Source organism: Palaemon carinicauda, unplaced genomic scaffold (assembly GCF_036898095.1).
Source record: "Palaemon carinicauda isolate YSFRI2023 unplaced genomic scaffold, ASM3689809v2 scaffold148, whole genome shotgun sequence".
NCBI lineage: Eukaryota > Metazoa > Arthropoda > Malacostraca > Decapoda > Palaemonidae > Palaemon > Palaemon carinicauda.
The window spans coordinates 30,001-47,500 of record NW_027169014.1 but is presented as its reverse complement, the minus strand read 5'-3'; the positions used below and the strand labels follow the sequence as shown (position 1 = coordinate 47,500).

Below are 17,500 nucleotides of genomic sequence, written 5' to 3'. Positions count from 1 at the left end.
CGAATTATCTTTATCCTTTCTATTATTTCTTTTATCATATATTCTCTTGCTTGCTTAAGACCTCTCTTCACTTAAGGCTTTTCAAACATATATATTTATCCATTCTCTCGTTTTATCAAGATTACTTTACGCTTTAAGGCTTTTAGATATATATACTTATAAGTTTTCTTCTTTGAGAAAGACATCTTTGGACTTTAGACTTCCTAAATTTATTTACTTACAAGATATATTTAGTGACTAAAAATCCTATACATTTTAGACTCCATAAGCATATGCAGCTTAGGTGCTTTCATATAGTCTTCCCTATCCTGGAAAATGGTATCTTTTACACACACACACACACACACACACACACACACACATATATATATATATATATATATATATATATATATATATATATGCATGTATGTATGTACAGTAGGCGCCAAACTGATTCAACGACTACTCTTGTAGTTACCGGTTAGTGAATTTCGAGCGAAATTCTCTGAAACTTGTTGCATCAGTTTTGACCCTGACTGTGCATGAATATATATGCATATATATGCACGCATATACAGTATTTGTATATGTAGAGTATATATTCATATATAAAATATATATCTGCATACAGTTATTTAACTTTTCCTTAAGTATAATATAATCCTCCACTCTACTGCCTATTACCGGAACCTTTTTAACCCTGTTGAAATCCTCCTGTCAATATTACAGAAGGCCAAGACGTAGCATCCGAGACGGAATGTGCCAAGTACAGCGCGTGCGAATGGACGGATGGAAAATGCCATATGACGAGTAACGAGAAAGGAGGATATAAGGTCGTAGGGGATCCTATTGATACTGGCAGGGGGTTCAAGGTAATGTCCATAGGAATTAAAGTTGTTAATGAAGATTTCTTGGTTGAAATAGTATTTCTTTAAAGTTTAAAGGCTGCTCATGAATGACAGAGGCAAGGGACAGTGACATTGCCCTTTGGAGCAGGACTATACCCTAAAGACTGGCCATATGATCAGTGCCCAAGTCCCCTCTCCACTCAAGCTAGGATGAAGGAGGGATCACCAATGGCTGCTGATGACTCAGCAGATAGACCTATAGGCTCCCCCAAACACCCCACCCTTAGCTCACTACGTGAGGTTGCTGTGATCAAAGGAACCTACGAGTTTGAACGGGCCTCGAACCCCAGTCTGGCGATCACCAGTCAGAGATGTTACCACATAAGCCCCCACAACCCTTTATGAAGGATCGAATTTAAGAAGCATGAACAGCTGCAATAACTGTTAGTAAAATTCTTTGGTTAGAATACTCCAAACAAAAAAGAGTGGGCAAATATTATGCAACTAGAGTACAGATTAACGCTGCAAGAGGTCATGTCAAGTCAGTCTTAAGCTGTGAATAGTGAAGAGCACTTCTAAGGAGGTCAAATTGAGTAAAATTATGAAAAGATATTACTCTGAATATTATATTTCTATTATCATCGAAGATGGAAAAGTACAAGTCTTAAGTAATGTATCGTAATATTGAAAATTAAGCAGATCTCAATCAGAATTGTGTTTCTCCCACAGGTCAACCTTCAGAAAGCTGACCCGACAGTTACTATGTTTGGTGATGATATTTCAAACCTCGTCCTTGAAGTGATCTATCATGAGAACTATCATGTTCAGATTAAGGTGAGTTTATTTTTAAGTCTACTTGTTCGTCTGTGCAGTTGGTAAATGCAAGTCTCTTTCTATCTGTCTAGATGATAAAGGCAACTCTGTCTGTTTGTTCGGATGGTAAAGGCAAGTCTCTATCTATCTCTCCGGATAGTAAAGGAAACTCTGTCTGTCTCTGCAAATGGTAAAGCGAGTCTTTATTTGTCTGTCCAGATGGTAAAGGAGAGCCTATCTGTCTGACTAGAAGGTAAAGGCAGGTCTTTATCTGTCTATACAGATGGTCAAGGCAACTGTCTGTTTGCGCAAATGGTGAAGCGAGTCCCTTCCTGTCTTTCCAGATGGTAAAGGAAAGACTTTGTCTGTCACTCTAGATGGTAAAGGCAAGTTTCTGTCTGTCAGTACAGACGGTAGGGGAAAGTCTCTGTCTGTCTATCTAAATGGCAACAGCAACTCTGTCTACCTGTCCAGATGGGAAAAGCAAATCTCAGCTCTAATTTTAGTTACTAGCTGGGCTAGCATCAATCTAGACTGTCAGACTCTAGGTAAAGTATGAACGGGTCACTGATGAATACAAACATTTCTCTATAATAGTAGAAAATCGTGTAACCAAATCTCTTAATCAGTATACTAAGCGTCAAAAGCAACAACAACAATAATGATAAACTTTTATCTTACGGTCAATAGATCTCCGATGCTGATTCCTACCGGTACGAAGTCCCCGTTCCTCTTAGTCTGCCAGAAGACCCAGAAACGGACCCGCTCTACACTGTGGAAGTCACTGGGGAGCCTCTGAGCTTAAATGTTAAGAGACGCTCTAACGGCAATTTGTTGTAAGTAGAATTGGAGGTTAGATGGATTAGATGTGCAATCGCTGCAAAGATTCTTAGCGAAATAAGCCCCTCCCTGATGACGTCGTAGCCAATCACGTTGTCTCCCACGTTAGCCCCTCCCCCTGATGACCTCATAGCTAATCACGTTGACTCAGACATTAGCCCCACCCCCTGATAATGTCATAGCCAATTACGTTGTCTCCCACATTGCCAGGGGTCCCAACAAGCCCCCTTACAAATTTCAAACTATACCAATATATAATTACTCTAAGGGAATGTGTTGTGACAGCTGTTAATGCAGGAGACAACATGATTGTCTATGACGTCATCAGGGGGCGGGGCTAACGGAAGAGACAGCGTGATTGGCTATGACGTCATCAGGGGGTGGGGCTTATTTCGACCGGAATCTCTGTGGCAACTATAGTTAGGTATTTATTGATAAAAATAATCTACAAGCTTTTTCATCCACTAGATGGCGACTGTGAATTCTGTTATTGTGCCATTTATTCAATGCCTTTCTGATTATTATTATTATTATTATTATTATTATTATTATTATTAAAGTTACATTTTATGGTAAGACTTAGGGTTGAATTCTATCAAAAAGGTTAGTTAGTTAGATTCTATTGGAAGAAGTAAATCTAGAGTTAAAACTAAAAGTTGTCTTCCAAAGTTAGATCTAATCTAAGAAAGTAATTCCAAATTATATTTGATAAGGAGAATTAGTCTCCAGAATGCAATATTCTAGGAATAAGTTAGAATTTATCTGAAATAATGAGGGCCGCTTTGTCTGAAGTATTGTTTAATGTTTGATTTTAGCATTATGAGGTTGAATTTAAAAGTAGGTTTGATAAAGTATCTTTAGGTTTTAATGTTAATTTCTTTTGGTTCTTTTACGATAGTGGAAGATCTAGAAGGACACTGCAAAATCAAAGCATTGTTCTCTTGTCTTGGGTAGTGCCATAGCCTCTGTATCATGGTCTTCCACTGTCTTGGTTTAGAGTTCTCTCGCTTGAGGGTACACTCGGGCACACTATTCTATCTAATATATCTTCTTGTTTTGTTAAAGTTTTTATAGTTTACATAGGAAATCTTTATTCTAATATTGTTATTCTTAAAATATTTTATTTTTCCTTGTTTCCTTTCCTCACTGGGCTATTTTCCCTGTTGGGGCCCCTGGGTTTATAGCATCCTCCTTTTCCAACTAGGGTTGTAGCTTAGTAAGTAAGTAAGTAATAATAATAATAATAATAATAATAATAATAATAAAATATGATTTTCTACAAGGTTCCAGACCGTCGGGCCCTTGACTTACGAGAACCAGTTCCTTCAGTTCACCACATCCCTGGCGTCCACCTACCTTTACGGCTTCGGAGAGAACACACACATGTCCTTCAGACACGTCTTTGACCCAAGGACCTCTTTCCCTATCTTCGCGAGGGATCAAGCTATTAGAACAGTAAGATGGTTTCTCTAATTCATCATCATCATCATCATCATCATCCTCAGACGTTACTAGTCCACTGCAGAACAAAGGCCTCAGAATTGTCCTTCCACTTGCATCTGTTTATGGTCTTTCTATGTCAGTCCACAGCCGCAAAGTTACTTATTTCGTCAATTCATCGTCTTCTTTTCCCTCTACTGCTTCTTTTGCCATGTATAGGGAGCCATTCTCTTATTCTTAATGTTATATATATATATGTGTGTGTGTGTGTGTGTATATATATGTATATTTATATGTATACATAAATAAATATATATATATGTGTATATATATACACACATATATGTATATATATATATATATATATATATATATATATATATATACATATATATGTATATATATATATATGTATATATATATATCTACTGTATATATATACACACACACATATATATATATATATATATATATATATATATATATATATATATGTCTATATATATATACTTTACTTTCAATCTTTTTGTTCTGTTTAGATAATTAACCTTAATTTTGTGTCCCTAAACACTTACACCTCAAAAGCACTAAACATCTTCTTCGGAATTTGTATTGCATTTTCCACCAATAAATCACATCAATTACTTTTTCTAATCTGTTCATCTTTCTGTTCACAGGAAGAAATGAACGTGTATGGACACCATCCTTATTACATGGTGATGGAGGATGATGAAGGGAACTCGCATTCCGTCCTCCTGTTCAACTCTAATGCTATGGGTAGAGAGAGAGAGAGAGAGAGAGAGAGAGAGAGAGAGAGAGAGAGAGAGAGAGAGAGAGAGAGAGAGTTCCAAAATGACAGAGGGTATCGTAGTTATTGCCTAACAAAATCATAACGTAACTATTATATTTACAGCTGAGAGAGAGAGAGAGAGAGAGAGAGAGAGAGAGAGAGAGAGAGAGAGAGAGAGAGAGAGTCCTCCTAGCAGATCAAACTCACTAACCCCTTCTTCTTCTTCTTCTTCTTCTTCGCAGAGTATTCTACTTTTCTCCTGGACGATGGAAGTCCTGCCTTGACCATGAGAACAACTGGGGGCATTATAGACCTCCACTTCTTCTTGGGTCCGTATCCTGAAGACCTGACTGTGCAGTATGCTAATGTAAGTTATCCTGCAGGAATTCATCCATTTGATTATCCTAATGGCCCGTAAAATTGCAGTTAGTAGGATTTGGAGTCTGGGAAAAGGCTATTAATTCTCCTAACTTGAGCTATGTTTGAAATAATCCAAGCTGGTTGTATGAGATATAAGATTTTTTTTGTAATGTTTGGTTTTGAAAAGACTGGTATCACTAATAAATAAACATGTGTCTTTATACTTCTCATAATATAGTGATATCTCTCTTCTTATGTCTGCAGTCTTCTCAAAATGTAGTAATGTCTCTTCTCATATCTATAATCTTATCACAATATAGTAATGTTTCTCTTCTCATGTTTGCAATCTTCTCAAAATATAGTAATGTCTCTCTTCTCATGTCTACAATCTTCTCAAAATATAGTAATGTCTCTCTTCTCATATCTATAATCTTATTAAGATATAGTAATGTCTCTCTTCTCATGTCTACAATCTTCTCAAAATATAGTAATGTCTCTCTTCTCATGTCTACAGTCTTCTCAAAATATAGTAATGGCTCTCTTCTTATGTCTACTATCTTCTTAAAATATAGTAATGTCTCTCTTCTCATGTCTGTAATGTTCTCAAGATATAATAATGCCTCTCTTCTAATGTCTACAATCTTCACGAAATACAGTAATGTCCCTCTTTTTGTGTCTACAGTCCTCTCAAAATATAGTAATGTCTCTCTTGCCATGTCTACAATCTTCTCAAAATACAGTAATCTCTCTTCCCACGTCTACAATCTTTTCAAAATATAGTAATGTCTCTCTTCTCATGTCTACAATCTTCTCAAAATATAGTAATGTCTCTCTTCTTCTTCTTCTTTTTCTGTAGATGGTTGGCAATCCAACCTTCCCTCCATACTGGGCTCTTGGCTTCCAGCTATCCAGGTGGGGATACAACTCCACTGAGGCAGTCAGGGAAACCAGAGAAAGGATGAGAGCTGTAGGGATTCCTCAGGTGAGCTCTTTGAGTTGTGTGACCTAGGTTCACTCCACACGAGCGTACTCTCCTTGAGCGGCCTCGTATAAGCCGCCCAGGGCAGCAGTGCACGCGGGTAGTAGGTCACTGCCGCTGGGAAGAATTTCCGAGCGGCCAGCATGTGAACAACCTTATTGATCTTCATTTGTTTCTAAAACGCGCGGACAAAATCATACTGTGTTAAACCAATCGTGTGAAGCGAGCCTTATTCTTTTACTTTCAATTAGCCCTAAATACAAGACTCTTGAAGATATGAAATAGGGAATTAGGATTATATTGTCTTCTAAAAATTGTTTATTCCTTTGATATTATTATCATTATTACCAGCTAAACTTAAACCCTAGTTGGAAAAGCTGGATGCTACAAGCCCTAGGGCTCCAACAGGGAAAATACCCCAGTGAGGAAAGGAAATAAGGAAATGAATAAACAATACATGAGAAGTCATGAATTAAAAATGTAAAATATTCTAAAATCAGTGGCAACATTAACATAGATCTGTTTAATTACTGCACTGGGATATTTTCCCTGTCACATCCCATGCATGGCTACTTTTCTTGTCGGGACCCATCCGCTCATGACTTTTCTGGACTAGGAACTGCGTTAAAGCTCTTCATCTTTTCATATATCTTCCTCCAGGACGTCCAACACTTTGATATTGACTACATGGATAGCCGTAGAGACTTCACCTACGATCAAGGACGTTGGGCTGATCTCCCAGATCTGATTCGAGAACTCCATACGGAGAACATGCGCGTCTCTCTCATTTTGGTAAGGGTTTTTGTTGTGGGTGATTATGAGAATATCTGATACTAAGGATATAAGCTATTATTTTGTAGATTTATTGCTAATGAACTACTGAGGAGATGAAAAATTCTTTTGTAGATTTGTTTATAAGTAAGGAATATATGATCTGAAACCTTTTGTTATAACATAGCCCCTATGTAATGCGTTCTGTTGCTGTAATGTTCACTCTCCTTGTTAGAGGAATTTTCATGAAATTAGCTGTTATTGTCATAGATCGACTTGTTCTAAGTATTGTACCTTCATCCTCTGTAGCTTTTCTTATTAAAGCCAATTTTTTAGCTTCTGCCATAATAACGTACACTTCTGATGATGGACAGCAGTAGAACTGCACATAGGCCAGCTCTGTAAGAGTCGAGTTTGACTCATTGGGCTGGTTAATCTCCTCCTTTTAATAAAAATAGTAGAACTGCACATAGGCCAGCTCTGTAAGAGTCGAATTTGACTCATTGGGCTGGTTAATCTCCTCCTTTTAATAAAAATAGTGGAACTGCACATAGGCCAGCTCTGTAAGAGTCGAGTTTGACTCATTGGGCTGGTTAATCTCCTCCTTTTAATAAAAATAGTGGAACTGCATATAGGCCAGCTCTGTAAGAGTCGATTTTGACTCACTGGGCTGGTTAATCTCCTCCTTTTAATAAAAAATAGTGGAACTACACTCTTGTAAATACTGTTGAACAGTGATAAGTAGTGGCCTATTCACAGGCAATCACTTAAGCCTACAATAACAAATCCTATCTTTGTCAACAAAGGACCCAGCCATCCCCAACGAGTTTGAAAGCACGACCTACCTCACGCCAGCCAGAGGCAAGGCTTCAGACGTCTTCATCAAGTGGTCTGACAAGGCTTACATCCCACCAGACCAGATGGAGTGCTGTGGGGATTACATGGTTGGCAATGTGTGGCCGGACAGCGGGACCGTCTTCCCAGATTTCTTGAAGCAGGAGACCCACGACTGGTGGCAGAATGAGTTACATCTTTTCTACGAGGTAAGCTGTTGTTGTTGTTATTTTCTATTGGTGTTTTTTGTTGCTGTTGTTGTCTTAAGAAGTTATAGTAGGCATGGTTGTAGTAGTATCAAGTATTTTTTATCATTGTTATTAGATTTTTAAATATAAAATTAACTCAAAAAGTAGAGCAAACACCGAAGACGAATAGAGATGTAAAGCGAATTCAAAATTTAAATGGAATAGTTTGGATCTTAGTGAGGAAGTTTACTCTTGTTTAGAAATACCTTTCTCAAGAGAGAGAGAGAGAGAGATTTGATACTATTATTTAAATGTATCAACATGAATATAGTTTCTTATATAATCCAGTCAGCTAAGGTTAAAAGATTATGAGGCTTCTTATTGTCAATAAAATGTATCTTTTCTATTTTCATAGTTGGCAGTATGTGAGAATGCATTGTATATTTACCCCTTTCTCCCATCCTCTATAAATTCAAAAAGGTCTTGGGTTACGACGCCCTCTGGATTGACATGAATGAACCAGCAAATTTCAATACTAACATGGGAAATGGATTCCTCAGCTGCCCTGAAAACAACCTCGATTCGCCCCCGTATCCAACCATGATGGTTCGTGTTGGGGATTCAGAGAGCAAAAGAATCAGGTAAGACTCATAGGATTCAGAGAGGAAGAAGATCAGGTAAGGCTCCGAGGATTCAGAGAGCAAGAGGATCAGGTAAGGCTCTGAGGTTTCTATGAGCAAGAGGATCAGGCAAGTCTCTGAGGATTCTGAGAGCAAAAGGATCAGGTAAGGCTCCGAGGATTCGGTGAGCCAAAGGATCAGGTAAGGCTCCGAGGATTCAGAGAGCAAAAGGATGACGTAAGACTCCGAGGATTCGGAGAGAAAAAGGATCAAATAAGGCTTCGAGGATTCAGAGAGCAAAGGGATCAGGTAAGGCTCCGAGGATTCGGAGAGCAAAAGGATCAAATAAGGCACCGAGGAGTCAGAAAGCGAAAGGATTAGGTAAGGCTCCGAGGATTCGGAGAGCAAAAGGATCAAATAAGGCACCGAGGAGTCAGAAAGCGAAAGGATTAGGTAAGTCTCCGAGGATTCAAAGAGCAAGATGAGCACTTAAGGTTCCGAGGATTCAGAGAGCAAAGGGATCAGGTAAGGCTCCGAGGAACATGAGAGCAAAAAGATCAGGTAAGCCTCCGAGAAATCTAAGAGCAAGAGAATCAGGCAAGGCTTCGAGGATTCAAAGGGCAAAAAGATCTGGTAAGGCTCCGAGGATATCTATACACTTATTCATTATGTTTTTTATCCAAATCGTATCTCCATGATCCAGTAGTATAATGTCTTCCTAAATACAAATTTTTAGATGAAACAAATAATCTATTAATTCCCTTTTATATTTTTTTCTATAATCTTCAACACTACAATCTAACCTTCATTTTTCCCAACAGTGATCACACCATTTGCATGTCAGGAAATCAAACAGACGGAACCTACGTTCACTATGATGTCCACAGTCTGTATGGATGGAGTGAGTCTGAAGCTACTTTCAAGTAAGTATTAAAAAGTGGCAGTTACTGGTGAAAGCCGTGTTAAGAAAATAATTGATTTTCATATATCAAGCGAGAATAATCTCTGCTGGGTGATTATACAGAGCGTTTGGGAGACAGAGCTCATTCAAAAGTAGTAAGAGTAAGCTTTGCTATTACAAGATCTGAATGAGTGCACGTACGGAGAAGTGAAACAAGCTGGTGAAATAAGGAAAACTAAAGAGTTTAATTCAACTACTGTACTCGGTTGAGTCCCTTGTTAGGCTGGAGGAACGTAGAGAGTAGAGGTCCCCTTTTTTGTATCGTTTCATTTGTTGATGTCGGCTACCCCCCAAAATTGAGGGAAGTGCCTTGGTATATGTATGTATGTATGTACTGTCTTCTATCTATTCGTGGCAAAAACACCACGTACTCTGTTTGATGAAATTATTCAAAATCTAAAACGTAAACGTATTCAGAAATGATCGTTCCTAATGAAAATTTTTCTTCTTATTACGAACCACGACAGAGCTTTGGAAGCACTATTCGTAAAGAAACGTCCTGTGATCTTATCAAGGTCAACTTTCCCTGGCTCAGGGAAATATGCCTTCCACTGGTTAGGTGATAATTCAGCTGAATGGGACCACATGCAAATGTCCATCATTGGTGAGTCATATAAAGATATTTCTGGTGGTTAAGTCGATTTGGGCAGAAAAAACGGCAAGGGGTTCAGGGTTGCCAGTTTGGCCTTTTTTCCGGCCAAAAAAAACTCAAATTTGACCTTTTTTGTATTTAAATAGGTTGGCCTTTAGTAATATGAAAAAAGCCGAGCCTTAAATACTATATTTTTTACCCTTTTCTATTAATGGGTTGGCCTTTTAAAGCCTCTGTTGATTAGAAATTGACCTTTTCTCATTTAGAAAACCTGGCAACCCTGAAGGGGTTAACCTTGGTGTTTTGCCTATTTTTTCGAAATATTTTTTTTTCCTTGCAATATTGCTAAATTGCAGTAAAATAGGGATTTACTGCAATTTCTTATGTTCTTTGTTCTTTTACAATGGATTTCGCACAATATGACCGAATTTCACGAGAAAAGTCGATTTGGGCCAAAAAAATGGCAAGGGGTAAGTCATATAAAGATATCTCTGATGCTTTCGTAGTATTCTTAGTTATATTTCAAACGAGATATTATTATTATTATTATTATTATTATTATTATTATTATTATTATTATTATTAAATGCTAGGCTATAAGCCTAGTTAGAAAAGCAGGATGCTATAAGCCAAGGGGCCCTAAACAGGGAAACTAGCCCAGTGAGGAAAGGAAACAAGGTAAAATAAAATATTTCAAGAACAGTAAAAATATTGAAATAAATATTTCCTATATAAACTATAAAAACTTTAACAAAACAAGAGGAAGAGAAACTAGATAGAATAGTGTGCTCGAGTGTACCCTCAAGCAAGAGAACTCTAACCCAAGACAGTGGAAGACCACGGTACAGAGGCTATGGCACTACCCAAGATTAGAGAACAATGGTTTGATTTTGGAGTTAAAGAGCCTCTTCCACCCTTGATTCATAAATGGCTACTTGAAATACATGAAATAAGTCTTTGAATTTCACTGTATTACTTAAAAGTCTCCAAAATGAATTAGAACAACTATGAAAATTCAAAATGGAAAAAAGTTTGCTTGATAAAACTCTTGTAAAACAACAAATTAACTAAACTCCTGTAAGAAAAAAAATGCCTTAATAGAGATCATTCTAATATAAATTTTCATATCATAGAAAAATAAAAAATAAATGACCTTTTGTTATAGTAATCTGATTATTATAATTTTCATCTTAGATTACCTTAAAACTTTTCAAATTTCCTTAAATTTGAAGCTAGTAAAAGCGAAATTACCCTAAAAATATCATAAATTTAAAAAAATTACGCTGAAACCATGCAAATTACCTCAAACTAAGGTAAATTACCATAAGTTTAAACCTAAATCCTGAATCTCATCAACCTTCACGTACAGGGATGCTTGATTTCAACATGTTCGGAATCCCAATGGTTGGAGCTGACATCTGTGGCTTCAATAAGGAGCCCAGTATGGAGATGTGTGCCCGGTGGATGGAGCTTGGAGCTTTCTACCCATTCAGGTGAGTCGAATGATAATTTGGAGTCTTTTAATTGATCACGGGGGGTGATTATCATCTTATTGATTACTAGCTTAATTGGTAGAAGGATATACCAGCTGGGTATTATCTATCTATTATTATTATTATTATTATTATTATTATTATTATTATTATTATTATTATTATATATACCAGCTGGGAATTATCAATTTATTGTTATTATTATTATGATTATTATTATTATTATTATTATTATTATTATTATTATTAATATTATTATTATTATCATTATTATTATTATTATTATTATTATTATTATTATTATTATTGTTGTTGTTGTTATTATTATTATTAATATTATTATTATTATTATTATTATTATTATTATTATTATTATTACAAGCTAAGTCACAACCCTAGTTGGAAAAGCCGGATGCTCTAAGTCCAAGGGCTCCAACATAGAAAAATATCTCAGAGAAGAAAGGAAACAAGGAAATAAACTCCTAGAGAAGTAATGAATAATCAAAATAAAATACTTTAAGAACAGTAATAACAAGAAATTAGAACCTTTGTAAGTAAACTATAAAAACTTAAAAAAAACAAGCGGAGGAGAAATAAGAAAGGATAATACGCCCGAGTGTACCCTCAAGCAAAAGAACTCTACCCTAAGACAGTGGAAAACTATGATAGACTACAAAGGCTATGGCAATACCTAAGACTAGAGGCAGGAGATGATAATATTGTGAAACATTGATTTAGACCCTTTTAAAAATTACTAATATAGGTGAAGAATTCATCCTATTGGAACCTTTTAGTCATTTAAGGTTAAAAAAACAGATTAGAGTCTTTAGCATGCTGAAATGAGAGAAGAATATCTTTTGAGTTCTTTTAATCTTTTTAAGTATGGGAAATGATATCTTGGGGTCTCTTGTTTATTAGCTGTACAGGTAAGGAAAAATCTAGTTGTAATCATTTTGCCCAAATTAATACGTAGCACAGCAATTCAGGACATCTTATTACTCTAGATTCAAGATTAATGCTTACCCAGCAATAATAATAATAATAATAATAATAATAATAATAATAATAATAATAATAATAATAATAATAATAATAATAATAATAATAATAATGATATGGTGCTATCAGACAAAATTTACAAATGTATTGGTTCTCATAACACTGACAAGAGCTACTTCTATCTAATACTATATATCTTTTTACCATATCATACAGTCGGAACCATAACACCATCGGGGCAGCTGCCCAAGATCCTGCCGCCTGGCCAGAAGTAGCTGAGATCTCCCGTGACATTTTGCTCCTACGATACAAGTACCTGCCTTATCTGTATGCCCTCTTCCACAGAGTGAGTTGAATAGTGTTACGTAATTGTATAGAATCCCATAACATGAAAACAAAACAGTTTCCTTAGGAATGCTTACAATTCTTGGAAATGATATGAAGTATATGTATATATATACAGTGGGTCCTTAGTTTTGCTGCGCAGCCGCTGCTGTAGCCGAGATGCGCTCTACTCAATTCTTTTTAATGAGGCGCATTTGCACTGACTCGCTGCGGTGCCCTTTTAGCTTGGAAAAGTTTCCTGATATCTGATTGGTTAGAATGATCTTGTTCAACCAATCAGCGATCAGGAAACTTTTCCGAGCTAAAAGGGCACCCCTGCGAGTCGGTGTAAATCTGTCTCACTAAAAAGAATTGACTATACCCATACCCATTACTGATCCACTGGGTATTTACGATCATATACGACATGAAATCCGTATGTATAACAATCAAATGTATAATCATTTCATACAGGCTCACATGCATGGTCATTCCGTGGTGCGTCCTCTTCTTAACGTCTTCCCAACTGACCTCACTGGCCGAGACATCGACGACCAGTTCATGTGGGGGGACAATCTTATGATTGCACCAGTGATGAAGGAAGGAGCTACAGCTAGGGATGTCTATTTTCCTGAGGTATGTATTCTAAAGTAACAGATTTCTTATCAGTAAGAGATTAATTTTATTTTCTTCCTTCTTGAGCTCATGGTTTCTGCAAATATTTAAAGATTTATAGGGTGTTCATCTGAGAGAGAGATGAGTGTTGTTGCATAATGTTCTCAAGTACAAACATTCGTCTTCTTTTTTCTTACCGTTATCCCTACATCAAGGAGTCAGTTGCCTGATGACCCCTCTCCTATGCCTTCTATCAAAGGGATCCTCTTCCAAAAAACCTCTTTTCTCCATATCATCCTTCACCTTACTTCGCCATCAAATTCTTTGCCTCCCTCTCAATCTTCTTCCCCTAACAGGTTCCTTCTAGATTAAAAACCTATGCATATACAATTTGTATATAAGAGCCTCCCTTAAATAAGGTAAAAACGTAGGAATTGAGCAATGTCTATCGATGACTTAAATGGGCCTCCGTAATCAGACTAAATCTAATTAAATTATTTTTCCTTGCCTATCTCCTTCCAATTTTTCAATGTCCTTATTTGATAAGCGTCTAGTTGCCTATATACTGTTGAAGAAAATCTGTCATAGGAAAAAATCTTCAATATAACTTTCACTTAGTTCTGTGGCCATCAATAAGATATGAGTACATACCGGACATCATTAGAAAAAGAAGCATCAAACTCATAATTTGCATATAAAAGAGATAAAGAGAGATTCAATACTTTGATAGCAGTCTTACATACTAACAGAAATATTTTACAAATTGGTGCAAATGCCTGAGAAACTGAAGAACAAATAAGTTAAGTTACTCAATATCTTGATCTAACAGGACTCATGGTGGAATATTTTCCCATACATCAAACACTTTATGTTAATTGTACAATATTACTGTATCTACTGATATTTCTCTTTTCTAATTTCAGGCTTTGTGGTATGACTTAATAACTGGCACCTTAGCAGCTACTGGCCCAGTGACTCAAACTGTAGAAGCTCCTCTGGAAGTCATCCCAGTCTATGTCCGAGGAGGCTCTATCCTGCCTTGGCAGGAACCGGCTTTGACTACTCACGAGAGGTAAGGATTGACTGGTAACCTCTTCTCGGGTTTGGTTCCTTTTGCGATAAAATTCCTAAATGTGAAAAATAACTTAGTACGTGTTTTTGTCTTCATTTACCAAAGTATGGATAGTATAATTTCCAATCTGCCCTTCATCTGACATGTCGTATGGACAGACTCGGCGAAGTGAAGAATCCATTTCTTTTCTAGTTGCGTGAAGAAGCACTTTGAAATCATCTACTACTCTTCTTTTAAGTTCTGATAGAAAATACAATTAAGAAGTGAGCAGCTTTTCTTCCATGTCTAGTCAACAAAATCAGAAAAGCACACGGAGGACTTTTCTTCTATCAAGTCTTGTTGATAAACTCAGAAATTTGAACAATTCTTTCTTCTTCTTCCAAATTTTCTCCACTAAGTCAGTGACATTAAGATAACCCTTTCTTCCTAGACATGTCACCATACTCACAGAGGCAACGAATCCTTCCATTTCTTGTAATTTATGATAACCCTTAGGAGTAATGAAACCTTTATTCTTCTTCCAAGTTGTGTCCACAGACATTGATATCAAGAATCATCTTTCTTTCTAGTTGTATTATCAAACTCAAAAAAGTAAACAAACATTCTTCTTCTTCTTTCAAGTCGTGCGAACCCATTCGGACTGACAGTTGCCCTTGACGCCAATGGCAATGCCGAAGGTGAGATCTTCTGGGATGATGGAGAGGAGGAGCATGTTATGTCTGAAGCTTACATGAGCTTCCTGACCTTTGAAGGGGTAAGAGCTCGTTTGAAATGTCTTGTAATGTTTTTGTTATTTACATTTCTTTCGTGTAATTTAAATTGCAGAATATTGACTATCAAAGGGGAAACAATGAAGATAGATTATTATTTGTATTTATTTCTTAAAGAGGAATAATGATTCTAGCAGAAATTTCCCATTGCTCTTCACCAGTAATCACGATGTACTGGTTATCAATGGGACGTAACTTTAAAATTTTCTCGTATTCTTTAATATCTTAATTTATCTTTAACTGCAAGTGGTTTCTCAGTACAATAGTCACCATCTCCAGCAAATAATAGAAGGGGATTAGTTTTCTTATCATCCTTATTGTAATAACAAACATATAAACATGTGAAAAGATTTTACGATACAAGAACCACATAAACCGCTATGAACGTAGGTCTAAGAGCCCCATCCGGAACGAAAGCTTTGGGCGATCTGGGTGTATTTGCGTGCTCGTAAGTCAAAACAATCTAATCTGAAATGATAGAAGGGAATTAATTTTCTTATCATCCTTATCATAATGACAAACACATAAACATGTGAAAAGATTTTACGATACGAGAACCACATAAACCGCTATGACCGCAGGTCTAAGGGCTCGGCCAGACTAAGCGCGGCTAGCGGCGAGGTTAGCGGCAAGAGGTTCCCGCGGCAAATTGAAACTTTAGGTATCTTATGTAGGTGGCCAGATAGGAGGCGCGGGAAGCCTCGCGCCTCCTATCTGGCCACCTACATAAGATACCCAAGGTTTCAATTTGCCGCCATAACCTCTTGCCACTAACCTCGCCGCTAGCCGCGCTTGGTCTGGCCGGGCCCTAAAAGCCCCGTCCGGAGCGAAAGATTTGGGCAATGTGGGTGTATTTTTGTGTGCTCGTAAGTCAAAACACTCTAACCTGAAATTGGTTCCGACAGAATGAACTCTCCTCGCAAATCATGCACGGACATGCAGCTGTTAAAGGCCTTAATCTGGAGAAGATCTCATTCTACGGATATCCGAGCAACCCAACCGACATCAGCATCAATGGGACAAGCATCGCATCCACCGACTGGACGTTTGATTCTGAGTTCAGCGTCTTGGAAGTGCTCGTTATCATTCCCTTGGACGAGGAGTACGTGCTTAAGATAACTAACTAAATTCTAAACCTTTTCTATCAGTAAGCGATAAAGCCGATGCCAACCCTGGTGTCTGACGCGTGACGAACATGTGCTGCCACTTCGGAAATTGCTGACTTGCAGAATAACATGGGAAAAAGGGATTAGTTAGTTTATTATTTGTTGTATGTTACTTTTTTATGTGTACAAGATGCTTAAATAAAAACGTGAAGTATCGAGATGATTTTTATTGCTCACAGGAGAAGGGTTGTGGATTCTGGTCCTAAGGAGCCCATAAACGTTCAAAAAAAGCATCAAAATTTTGAATCAAAATTTTGATATCAAGATTTTGATGCAAAATTTGAGTGTGTGAAGGACGTTTTGATGTCAAAAAAAGATTTGAAGCAACATTTTGACATCAAAATGTCCTACACAAACACTCAAATTTTGCATCAAAAATTTTTTTATCAAAATTTTGACGCTTTTTTTGAACGTGTATTTACACCTTTACATTAAAAATTGATTTAGAATTGAATAAAAAAAATTTCCAAACAATGAAATGATGGGAATATAGATCTGATACATTAAAACGACCCAAATGGCAACTGAAGGGTAAAAACAAAGGTTACCAAATAGTCCATTTTAATAATGCCTATTTGGATTCAACAATAAATTACCTTTTGATGGACAAATATCACTGAAGCAGTACAGGAACATTTGGCTTGTCGAGCTTTACAAGGTGTGACGGGCCGAGAGAAGGTTGTGAACTCAAAGGCAGTATGAAAGCAACTGAGTTAATTTATTATAGAACACTCTCCTTTATATACAAAACCTCAAGGCAACAGGAAATTACATGTTCGAGAAACAGACAATGTTACATATTGGAAACGCAGACATGTTTATTCTGGTTCTTTTTAGTGCGAGGGAAGAGCAAAGATACAAGCATAATATATACAAAATGAATTATGTACGATCGTGTGACACACGGTTGGTACAAAGGCCTCTTACTGAGGCTTTTAACCTCTTCCAAAGAGGTTATACAATTGCGTCAGTTAATTTATTTATTTTTTGTCTGTGTCTATCCTTATTTCCTTTCCTCACTAGGCTATTTTTTCCCTGTTGGA

At 36.9% G+C, this 17,500-nt stretch overlaps 1 protein-coding gene across 1 annotated transcript in view; it reads left to right on the top strand.

The window, feature by feature from the left end:
- LOC137635611 (sucrase-isomaltase, intestinal-like) overlaps positions 1 to 16,613 on the top strand; it is a 66,362-nt gene extending 49,749 nt beyond the window's left edge. The window contains exons 20-37 of the mRNA XM_068368080.1: positions 712 to 854; positions 1,560 to 1,664; positions 2,334 to 2,479; positions 3,767 to 3,938; positions 4,601 to 4,700; positions 4,956 to 5,080; positions 5,930 to 6,055; positions 6,713 to 6,844; positions 7,630 to 7,866; positions 8,326 to 8,486; positions 9,287 to 9,388; positions 9,894 to 10,030; positions 11,388 to 11,511; positions 12,727 to 12,856; positions 13,309 to 13,470; positions 14,373 to 14,521; positions 15,143 to 15,275; positions 16,197 to 16,613. Coding sequence (XP_068224181.1) covers positions 712 to 854; positions 1,560 to 1,664; positions 2,334 to 2,479; positions 3,767 to 3,938; positions 4,601 to 4,700; positions 4,956 to 5,080; positions 5,930 to 6,055; positions 6,713 to 6,844; positions 7,630 to 7,866; positions 8,326 to 8,486; positions 9,287 to 9,388; positions 9,894 to 10,030; positions 11,388 to 11,511; positions 12,727 to 12,856; positions 13,309 to 13,470; positions 14,373 to 14,521; positions 15,143 to 15,275; positions 16,197 to 16,418 — 2,606 coding nt within the window. The 3' untranslated portion in view covers positions 16,419 to 16,613. The remainder of the gene's footprint in view (positions 1 to 711; positions 855 to 1,559; positions 1,665 to 2,333; positions 2,480 to 3,766; positions 3,939 to 4,600; positions 4,701 to 4,955; positions 5,081 to 5,929; positions 6,056 to 6,712; positions 6,845 to 7,629; positions 7,867 to 8,325; positions 8,487 to 9,286; positions 9,389 to 9,893; positions 10,031 to 11,387; positions 11,512 to 12,726; positions 12,857 to 13,308; positions 13,471 to 14,372; positions 14,522 to 15,142; positions 15,276 to 16,196) is intronic.
- Positions 16,614 to 17,500: the final 887 nt, after the last annotated feature.